The 11413-nt window shown below is 39.2% G+C and overlaps 2 protein-coding genes across 2 annotated transcripts; both read left to right on the top strand.

Annotated features, from left to right (window-relative positions):
* Positions 1–469: 469 nt before the first annotated feature.
* Positions 470–5090, top strand: GCK72_000046 (uncharacterized protein; the record flags this gene model as incomplete). The annotated part of the gene is made up of 12 exons (XM_053722236.1): positions 470–576; positions 1197–1302; positions 1369–1470; positions 1519–1650; positions 2578–2654; positions 2702–2901; positions 3574–3852; positions 4322–4403; positions 4449–4506; positions 4551–4700; positions 4749–4922; positions 4974–5090. 12 exons carry the CDS (start codon positions 470–472, stop codon positions 5088–5090), a joined length of 1584 nt encoding a protein of 527 aa, XP_053590881.1.
* Positions 5091–6248: 1158 nt separating this feature from the next.
* Positions 6249–8233, top strand: GCK72_000045 (uncharacterized protein; the record flags this gene model as incomplete). Its single annotated transcript, XM_003100627.2, has 5 exons — positions 6249–6335; positions 6386–6537; positions 6975–7515; positions 7954–8077; positions 8124–8233. The coding sequence occupies 5 exons, from the start codon at positions 6249–6251 to the stop codon at positions 8231–8233; spliced, it is 1014 nt and encodes a 337-aa protein (XP_003100675.2).
* Between the last annotated feature and the right edge of the window lie 3180 nt (positions 8234–11413).

Here is an 11413-nt window from a genome sequence, read left to right as displayed (position 1 = left end):
GCTCTACTTTTGATCTGTATAATTCATTAGAAATTTTCTTGATGGGACAATCAGTATTACCATGACACATTCTCAGAGTTGGACAATTTCAACTGAAAATAGGCTTGCAACCTTTTAACCGGTACTGTAGGTAGAATTCTGACTGACCGCCTAAGAGCCCAGAAATTGAGCACCTAGTGCAAAAAGAGTGCATTCTCATCATATCGAAATAAGAAAAAAACATTAACTGAGATATTGAAATTCACATTAAAAGCCCTTTCTCTTTTCCCCCTATTGAGTTTCCAAGGAGAATGAAATGGGGACTAAGAGGAAAAACGACGGAATAAGAAAAGAGGCTCCAGAAATAAGAAATACTCGTGAGAATGAGCACATCTAATGGGAGGATTTTTGGAATTTGGTTTTTGGTGGTGACGTGGCAAATTAATTGGATAATCTATACATATGTTGGAAAAAACAAAGGTTTCAGGCAATGGGTGTATTTTGGACCGGATTGAAGTATGTGTTCACGGACTTTTCGTGTTGGACATCGACTCATGGAGTACCGCATATTGGAATGGCTAATGCGAAATGGTTGAGGTAGTGTAACATTATTTAACGGAACGTTTTACTCATAAGAATAGCCAAAACCGGCCAGGGTTAAGCGGAATACGGTTTTTGAAACGACGGAAGGCGGAAAGCGGAATAAAACGTTTTTGAGTGGAAAGCAGAAGGCGGAAGGCGGATTGGAAAATTTTAAGGCGAAATGAAATAGTGTCAAAATCGAAAGTTTTTCCGCTTAACCCTGACTCTGACTCAGTTAGAAAATAGAGAATGAAGTCAAAAAGTTAACATCGGAATGAATTTTAGCATTTCGGACCGGTCCGAGCCGAATTCGAAATTACGTGGCGGTAAATCATTTGAAAAACTCGTGGCATCGTGAAAGTAATTTGCCCCTTCGTTATGTATCATTAAAGGATATCCGCATGGATAACAACAGGATAACAGTAGCTTAAAATCTTTCTTAAGAAAACAAACTACTGGCCAGATGCTAAAATTTTTCCAAGAAACTGATAACGTCATGCCTTTTTTCTAGTTTTCAAGGTAAAATAGCCGATATATTCCAAAGAACCAAAAAAATGTCAAAATAACACGCCATCCGGTTCCCCTCCCGCCCATAAAAATGATAAATATGATAATTCGATGAAAATATTTTTAAGAGCCTTCTGGATACTCGTCGTGTTAGTTAACATTGGACTTTTTATCTGGCAGTTCATAACACTTCTCACCAATTTCTTGTCGTTCAGTGTCAATACGGAAACCACTGTGAGTTTTTGTATTTTGAGGGACTATGAATAGAATCCGGCTTAAAATATTCTTAAAACTTTGCAGCTCCAATTCGCAGAACGAACTTTTCCCACGGTCACCATTTGCCATCTGAATCCTTGGAAACTTACTGAAACAAAAAGTGCAGATGGGGATATGAGTTCTTTGGTAAGTTGGACACACAGACAGACAGAAAGACAGACAAACTAATTTCAGATCGACGCATACAATTCATATTCAAGTTCTGCACAATTTGGACTTCCAGCTTCACTAACTGCCGATAGACAACAACAAGCAAATAAATGGACGTTGATGTATTCGGAGAGGTTAAATGAGAAACAGTATGACGTTAGTAGTCTCCCAGTTTTTAAAAATATTGTTTAAAAACTCACAAATTCATATTATCGGTTCGCGGAATGGTCTTGTAGTTGGAAATTTTGGGATTTTGAGCTTGGAGGGTCTGAAAAAAACTGAAAAAAAAAACACTATTTTCCGATGAGAGAAAAATTCAAACGAAAAAAGCAAATAATGTTTTGTGTAGATAACATCTAGAACTATGTATATATATATTTGTATTATTGATTCACAACAGTGCGATGCGTATGTGTTCCGTCGCGCAACGGTTGGCACGGTGCCAAATAAGAATTGCAAAGGATTTTTATGTTTTTTTGTCGTATCTTTCATTATACACCGCGACGCGCACGCATCGCGACTAGAAACAATTCAATTCTGTTTTTGAAGACCTTACGCTTTGCACTGCTGTACCAAAATAGTTGATTTAGATGCATTTTTTGCAGGTTTAGCACCAAAATGAGCCAAATCAATCGAAATTTGTTATTTTTAGCTTGCTATGTCTAAATCCATTTTGTATGTGAAATAAAGCGAGATTTTTCGCACCCTAACCCTGAAACGGATCCTTTAAGTGTTTTTCAAAATTTTTTAACAAATTCAAAATTCTTGTGATTTCTGGTTTCTACCGTAATTTCTTCACTTCTTAGTGTTAGTTGATCAAAATTCACCCTGGATTTAGTTTTTTTTTCAAATTCCGAGAAAACTTTTATTATCTCAAAAACTTCCTAGTAAAATCATAAAGTCCGGTAATAAAATTTGAGGAATTTATGGCATTTTTTGCTTGAGCAAAGAAAATCATAAAAGATTGAAGCGGATAATAAAACGGGCTACGGTAGAGGTTTATGACTCTTTTTAAGAATCGAAAGATGGGAAAAAGTTTAGGCTAAAGGTTTTGTGGAGTTTTGGGACCAATAAAAATTTCAGGATGACCTAAACATTGCTTACTCCTATGATGATATGGTGGTCAGCTGTACCTACAACGCCAAGACCTGCAATATCACGTGAGTTGATTCTGGAAACCTTTATTATCAATAGATTTCGTTTGTAGGGATTTCAATGACTTCTACAATCCATCCTATGGAAACTGCATCCAATTCAACACGGCTGGATACTACAATTCCTCCCGAGCCGGTCCTCTTTATGGTCTTCGTATGGTAATGAGGACAGATCAAGCAACATATTTGCCTTGGACAGAGGCATCGGGAGTGATTATTGATATTCATATGCAGGATGAAATACCGTATCCAGGTGAGCAACGGGTTTACTGGAGTTATACTTGTAAACCGGCAAACTCGGTTGAAACTCAATATTATGAGCTGAAAAATATACCAAAATGTAGATCTCGACGATATCTATGACAATGATTTGCCACGGGTTGGATGGCTAGTCGTTAATGTGCCGCGGATGGGAAAAAATGGCAAAAACGCAAAAATCTTCAAAAACGCCATTATAGTTTACTGTTTTTTGATAAGAGCAAACCCTGAGAAATTACGAGCGTTTGAAGGTAACCGTGGAAGACGCAGAGAAACGAGAGCGTCTAGATGTCTGCGTGACTCTCGCAGAAACTTCTACCGCCCGTATCGTGTGTGTCAACTGACAAAATATACAGCATTTCAAACTCTACATTTTACTTATCGGTACTTCCATACCTTCTCCCGCATCCTCTCCTATTCACTTATACTCTTCACCATCTTTATCCCACTTCTGACATCTGAATACTTTATAGTCCATGCCTATGATCTTTAGATATTCCCATTCGCCATTCGGCTATTCCATTTGGCGCTTATTATATCAGAGACATAGAACTCGCCAAGATCTACATTTTGGTATATTTTTTTCAGATCATAATATTGCGTTTCAAGCGAGTTAAGCGCCGGTCCCGGTTGTATATCTGAAATCCTAATATAATTTTAACTCCAGACGTCTTTGGCTACTTTGCTCCACCGGGTACTGCTTCCTCTCTTGGTGTCAGTTATGTTCAAACCACTCGCCTTGCAAAACCATACGGTACTTGTACAACCAAAACCAAGCTCGAAACCACTCATTACACGGGAACGTATACTGTGGAAGCGTGCTTCAGAAGTTGTATGCAGGAGAAGATAATTGCGTCGTGTGGATGCTACTACCCAGCCTATTCTCATGCTCCAAATACTACTCAGTTCGTTTCGTGTGATAATGGAGCGGCTACTTTGGATAATTGTAAGAGTGTAAATCTGCAGTACCAGCCAAAAATATATAATATTTTGCCTTTTTCAATTGCAGATGTCAAACTTTTAGAGTGTGTCATAGTTTAACTAACGGTCACACAAAATACCTTTTTATGAGATCAAACAGACCAAGAGTAGAACTCCATTTTTTAGTTGACAACTTTTTCTACGGGCGCTCCCTAAAGAGTCACGTATCGATCAAGTAATTTTTCCCTTAAATCGACCCATTTCATTGCAAAATAGTGATTTTTGAGCTGTCCAAATGACCATAATTCTCTAGGGAGTGTCCGTACAAAAAAATTTTCAACCAACAATAGATAAAAGGTTATTTTGTGGGACCGTTAGTTTTACTATGACACACTCTAAAAGTTAGACATTTTCAATTGAAAAAATGCAGAATATGATATATTTTTAACCGGTACTGTATCTGCAAGTGTTTTTTCCTAATTATCTAATTCCAGTACTCTGCGTGGACTTGATCAACAGTGCGGACTCTACAGAGTTTGATGTACTCACTGACTGTGATTGCCCTCAGCCTTGCGAGTAAGTCTCTGTCTGTACGTGTTCAGTTGTCCCGAAAATTTTCAGAGTCGATTCCTATGGAGTCACGGTGTCCACTGCGCAATGGCCATCAGACTCCTATACGGTAAGCCCTCCGCTGATATCTCTTAACCTATGCACGTTTTCCAGCCTACTGAATGCAACCCGGGCGGTCCATCCGGTCCATGGGACACCTCTGGTCAAACCTGTCTAGATTGGTACAAGGCGAATACGATATTGATCGAAATTTATTATGAGAGAATGAATTTTCAAGTGCTTACGGAGTCACCGGCGTATACCGTAAGTGTCCAAGTGTCCCGATGTCCTAAACTTTTGTAATTTTTTTAGTTTGTCAACTTCATCTCAGACGTTGGTGGTCAAGTCGGTTTGTTCCTTGGAATGAGTATCATCTCAGTCATCGAGATCTTGGTTCTCTTTTTCCTTGTCTTTTTCTACTGTTGCACTCATAAATCAAGAAAAGCAGAAATTGAACAACTGGAGATGGATATTCAGAAGGCTAAGGTTTGTTTGACGCCAGAAAATGAGAAATCCATTACTATAACCTTATTCTAGGACGATGTTGACCAGGTTGCTGAGAAACGTAAGAAGCACCAGAAGGCAAATGCAGAGTTGTATGAAATGGATGCTGGAGATGATGTGGTTCCGCCAAAACCTGTTGCACACGATTAATTGTGTGCAAACTTTGAAAGAAAATGAAGATTTTTGTTGACAGTGTTTTTTTAACGTTTCTGCAAAATTCCCACAAATAAATGCGCCAAAGACACCCCCGAGATGTGTTTTTCCACTTTTTAGAAAAAAAATGGAAGATTTTGACGAATTTTGACAAATTTTGAGCAAAAATCAGGTATTTTATCCGAAAATCCTTATTTTTGAGTAAAAATCCGATGATGTCTGGCGTACCTTCGACACGTTAACCGAAATTCAACCTCTGAAAACATCTTTAAAATGTTTTTGCAGCTTCGAAAGTACTATCAAGCTTTAAATATTTGAATTTACTACTAATCCAGGTTAATTAATCAATGAAAAGCCTTGTTTACTTGTGCTCTATCACTATTCCTTGTGGAAATTGCGTTATCAGTGATGTGTACAGTTGGCAATGCAAATAACACTGGTAAACAAAACACAGATAAATGAAATGCTGACAATAACACTATTCCAGATTTCAACACACTTTCATATCGTTGTATTTCGATATAGTTTTTAGTTAAATATTGTAGAGATATCAAAATATTTTTACTAGAACAGATCACACCTGCCCAAGGCATGTAAATTCTGTAATGTAAGGCAATTCTGGACTTTCTTTGTTTGAAGTTTCCGGCATGCTAAACTTAATGGAGCGCTGCTGAACTTTATCGATTTTGCCCCGAGACGTGCCCCGAGTCTCTTCGAGATCCGCATATACCGATCCATCTGCTCCAATTAGCCCTTCCCAAAAGCCGACAATCTTATCTCCCTGTACCTGTCATTCATTCTGGTGTTAATTGCTCAGTCTCCCCCTTTCCTCTCGCTCTGTTTGCCACGTAACGGATTTTCGTACGCTGCATTCTAGGCCAGAGGGCCCTTGGAGTCATATCGTCTTCATACGCATTAGAAGAAGACCCCTCTTTCCTCGCACACACACATTCATGCACTGCCTCCCATATTGCAATGTGCGCTAAACCTCTTGCATACACCTTCTCCCTCTTGTTTTCTCACGCGGTCCATCGATTCTTATTCGCTTTTTTGCCCTTGCCCTTGCCCTTGCTTTGTTTCTCTTCCAAAAGTTAATTTTTAATAAGTTCATTTTTAATAACTGCGTTCATTTCCAGCAAAATTTCCGACCAACCAATGTCCGTCACTGAAACCCTCATCGCAATGGGGTTCCCGGAGGCGGCGGCGAAGGCTGCCGCGGGCAACAACCGAAATCTCGATCAGGTATTTATCTCTGTCGGTGTGCCTGTTTATCCGAATGTTCATATCTTTAGGCGTTGAACTACATCGAGAACGATGGAGTTGGATTTGAGAATGAAGGAGAGTCGAGCTCCGGAGCGTCGAGCAGCTCCACGAGTGCTGCGGAAGCCGCTTCTCCGGAAAACCGCGCGATTCCAGCGGTCGCTGCTGGATTCAAGTGTGAGGAGTGAGTTTTTTCTGATTTTTAGAAATTTTTATTGATTGTAAGGAGTCTCCTGGTGGTCTGGTAATCTAATTACCTCTGGGAAATCTAGAGGGGGAAAGTAGGCAGGCGGTTTGATGGGCATTATTAGCCCCCTGGGGAAAGTACAGTACTGGCCGTAAAGAATGCGACACTTGCAGTTTTTGTTTGAAAATGGTCAACTTTGTGAGTGTGAGACGACCTCCATGATTGTATCACAATATCGATTGTTTATGGAGTGTAGAGAACAGAAGTAAAGCTTCATTTTTGTAGTTCACAATTTTTTAGACGGGCACATCCTAAAAAGTTACGGGCAGTCTATGGTAAATGCTCAAAAAATCACTCCTTTTAGCACTGAAAAAGGGCAATTTTTGTAGATTAACCAAATAGGAAGAGTCTCATGCTTCAAATCTAAATTTCAGTTGCGGCGCTTTCCTCTCCAACGACGACGAAATGGTTCGTCATGCTGGTCAAACAAAGCATGGCAACTTCAGCCAATGCGATCAGCCGGATATCGACGACTCACGAGAACCACTCTTCCAATTGCCACCAATGACTGAAGAAGAAAAAGTGGCCAAAGCGAAAGAGATCTGTGACAAGATTCAGAAGGCTCGAGATCTCAAGGATAAGAAAAAAACTGAAGAAGAGAAGCAGGAGTTGATGGAGCGTCGTGAAGAGAAGACGGCGATGCTCTCGTTGAGAGAAGAGGCGAGAGAGCGGGAAATCAAAGAGGCCGCTGCGCAACTACGTCGTCAGAAGGTGGAGGATGAAGCGGCGAGAGAGAAGATTCGTGAGCAGATCCGGTTGGATCGAGAGGAGCGAAAGGCCAAACTTACGCCGATGCCTCCGAAGGTGGCGAAAGTGGAAGTGGCGGCGCCGGTGAGGGATCACTCGTCGACGACTCTTCAGATTCGTCTGTTGGATGGAAAAATGGTTCGCCAGGAGTTCAAGACGATTGAGCCGGTGAGTATGCATAATATTACTTGAGATAGCTAGTTAGGCAAACTAGAGAAGGTAGCCGAGTGAGTCTGTAGATATGGTTTGTGGCATATATCATTGGAAAGTAGAAATCACGCTTATTAACAAGGTCAATGTTCGGGAAAATAACAAGTGTTTACCTTTTTGGCACGAGAAAAAATTTCGAATTTTCCATTTTTCCAAATTTTTGCTTTGTTTTTCTCGAATACCAGACCTTGAGGGCAAAAATTAAATGCATCTTTGGAATCAGCGTTTACTTAGCTTTCTAATGATATTGATAACGTTACCTAATTCCACATTGACTCCACGACCATTCCTAGAAAGAGCACCGTCTTACAGTACCTTTCAAACAGTCACTTAAGTAGTCTGCCAGTGTGCCACAATACTGTCTAGACTGAGTAATAATTCAAAAAACCTTTCCAGCTTGTCATGGTCCGCGCCTGGATCGAAACCAACCAACCGGTCGGGAGTTCGTTCTCTCTGATGACTCCGTTCCCACGCAGGGAGTTCTCTGACGATGATATGGGAACGTCTCTTCTAGAGCTTAGTAAGTTTATTCTTCTTTTATGTGTATCTTACTTCCAAATTTCCAGAACTCGTCCCAACTGCCAACATCGTTGTCATCAACCGTGGAGTGCCAGCAGTCGCTGCTCCAGAAGAGGCTGTCCCAACTGAGCCAACTAACGAGCCGGCTGCCCAATAGGCTATGTAGCCTCTAATTATTATCACCCAAAAATTTTCCAGATCTCCTTATGTGATTCCTATAAATAATTTTTATGTATTCAGACAAACACTACTTTTCAGACACTAATTAACATACTCATGTTAAAACATGAGCCCCCCCCCCCCCTTCGCTAGACTAATAAAAAATGAGAAAAAAATGATTAGGTTTTTCTCACGGCGTCTTTCGGTGACAAATGTCAAATGAAGCAGTGTTTTCTAGAATAATTTCTCCTTCGCCAGACTGAATTTGTTATAGTAATAAGATATGAGAATAGTTGCTTTTCTTACTATTAGTGAAATCTAAGCCAGAAAACGTAAATTTTGGTCAGATTTTCTGAAAAATGAGATTTACATCCATTTCAGCCAATATTTCTTTTTCCAAAACTTTTTGCAGTTTCAGAGCATCCTCAGGTGCATATGATGCAATTTTTGTTCGAAAATGTCTCATTTCTCTGAAAATCTGTTTTTCTGTATCAAAAAATTCAATTTCTGACCAAAATTCACGTTTTCTAGCTCATTTGATGGAGAATTTTGTTTCCTACAAATTTGACGGATGGTCTATTATAAATTGTAGCAGAAAATTCGACATTTTCGGAAAAAATTCAAAAAATTTCCAATCTTCGTTCAAAATTTAGTTCAAAATAAATTTTGAATTTCAAACCCCGGACCGGGCCGTGAAAATGTTCGTAATGGCCCGGCCCGCCCCGTTGCAAGTATGGTCACATCACACTCATAAATTTTACCATTTTCAAACTATTTTTTGATTCCAGCAAAAAGGTTTACTTTTATGCAGTAAACTTTACTTTTCGACCCAACCACTAACATACAACCGTTAACTGGCGGCGGCATCGTCTCTGTGTGTCTCTCTGGCATCGTGTTAATTTGATTTATGGTATGTGTAGACGTTGAATGTGAAAAAGAGGAAAACGACAAACGGGGGGACAAAAACACATTGGGAAGAGACTGGTGGTTTGGCAGGTAATTGAGAGCGGGTCTTCAACTTTTTTATTCATTTCTCCCTCTTTCTGATTCTCTCGCTACTCTTTTTGTACCCCTTTTCCAACACTGAGTCCCCCCCTAAACGATGGGAAGACATTACCTCGTTTTGATTTATGAATCGACACGAAAAGACACCCCACACCTTCTCTCCTTTCACATTGACATTCCGAATCGGTTGGAGAACATGAACAACCTTGGAGAGGGGGAATAGTTTTTTCTATTCCACATACATAGGTGGTGTCAATATTCTTAGAATTTGTAGCTTTTTTGCAATTGAAGATTATTTTATTATGAAGGTTGTCACGGGCCGAAATCAAAGTTATTTTCGGCCCTACCGGTCCGTTCAGAACAAAAGTTTTAATTTTTTGTTTTTCTTATGGGAATTTTTGCGCTTTTACTTTAAATTTTTCAAAATTTTCAAAAAATTTTGTTAAAAAATGGGTATCTGTTTTAAAACCTGGAACCGCCCGATTTTTGACAATAACCAGAAATGGCTGTCGTGCCTCCGGCGTTGGTGTTTGCGGCTTCACTACCTCCGTCACGTCAAATAGAAGCGCTGCTCTCTATAACTTTTGTATGTATACCGTTTATTTTCTTTGTTAAACCCTCTTTTTCAATTTCGACAGGTACAACTTTTTTCTGTAATAATGTTAAACATAGCATACTAACTTTAAAACCAGGCTTACAAAAATTCCGGGTCGCCCCGGTTTCAATTTTTGAATTTTTTGCAAACATTTATCTTTTGAAAAATTTCCGCATTAGTAAGATTTCCATTTAGAAACCAAAAACGATAACTTTCCTTTTAGTAACTTTCCGACCCGTGGCAAGCGTACCCCGGAATAACTTAAAATTCTAGACCTGCAACTTGCAATTCCTATCTACGAATTGAATCGAACAAAAATTGCAGCGAGGTGCATAGATCAAATTTTCCCCCTTCTCTTTTTGCTATCAATTTTTGAATTTTGTTTTTCTAAGTGCTCAATGCTATAGTTTTTGCACTTTTACTTCTTTTTAAAAGGCTTCAAATATTCTGAACTTTGAACTATCGCTTCATATTTTGTATCATTTTTGTCCAAATTGCCACAAAAATTGTGACATTCTGATCGTACTAAGATTACAGTAGGATTCAATAGGATATAATACATTTTTGTGCATTTAGCTCTATTCAGCTGCCTAGAATTTTCAACTATAACTGTTTCTGTTTTTCATAAAACGCGCTCCACCGGACCCATTTTCCTATATAATTATTATATGCGTTAGGCAATAGACGGGGCGACGAACGCATTTCACACAAAAACACATGGATATTAAAATAAATTGGGTTTCGGACGGAAGAGGGGACACATAAAGTTACCTCCGGTGTGGAAGGAATAACGATATGAATCGATTCGAAATGAGGTGGAATGGGGAAGGTAATGATGATGATGACTAGGAGTAGAGGATGTTTTGGTGTAGGTCTCACTTCATGCGCTTAGATGACTTTTCACATTATTTTAGTGAAAATCGGGCTGAAAATTCTGTTTTGACATCTTCATGGGTCATGGATAGTCACTAATTTTCTGCTCCATACTTTTTGCTACATCATTTTTCCTACACCGATATTTTCTATTTTTCTGAACTTTAACCTTGTTTTCCTCAAATACCAGACTTTGAGGGCAAAAACTAATTATATATTCGGAATCAGCGCTTTTTCGGCTTTCCAATGATATAGATCACGTCCTATAACTCCCTCCGTCATTCTAAAACTGCCTGATTTCAGATCGGTAACAGTCACAAACTTTAAACTATTCTTATTTTTTTTAAAGGTTCTCTTGTTACAGTTGCTCGGAACATTCATTTTAGTAGATTCGATTCAGATTTTATTTTGCTATTAAGAATCTTCTAAACGCTTATACATTTGTGCTCTTTTTCTTACTAATTCATCGGTTTTCCACATCACCCCATAACTCTTTCTTCCATTTCCCCCATGGGTCTCCCGATGATTAGTCTTCCATCTTGTTCTTCGGGGTCAAATCTCCTCTATCCGCCAACATCGATATATCACTCAAGCTCCAAGTGTGCTCCTCTCTTTATTTTTTCGTTTTTTTTTTCTGTTGTTCCTTGCAAAAAGAGATCACTTAGGTTTCCAGAAAGTAGAACTCTAGGTCCTTTGTTAAGCAGA

This window comes from Caenorhabditis remanei, chromosome I (assembly GCF_010183535.1).
Source record: "Caenorhabditis remanei strain PX506 chromosome I, whole genome shotgun sequence".
NCBI lineage: Eukaryota > Metazoa > Nematoda > Chromadorea > Rhabditida > Rhabditidae > Caenorhabditis > Caenorhabditis remanei.
This window is presented reverse-complemented; position numbering and strand designations above follow the sequence as displayed.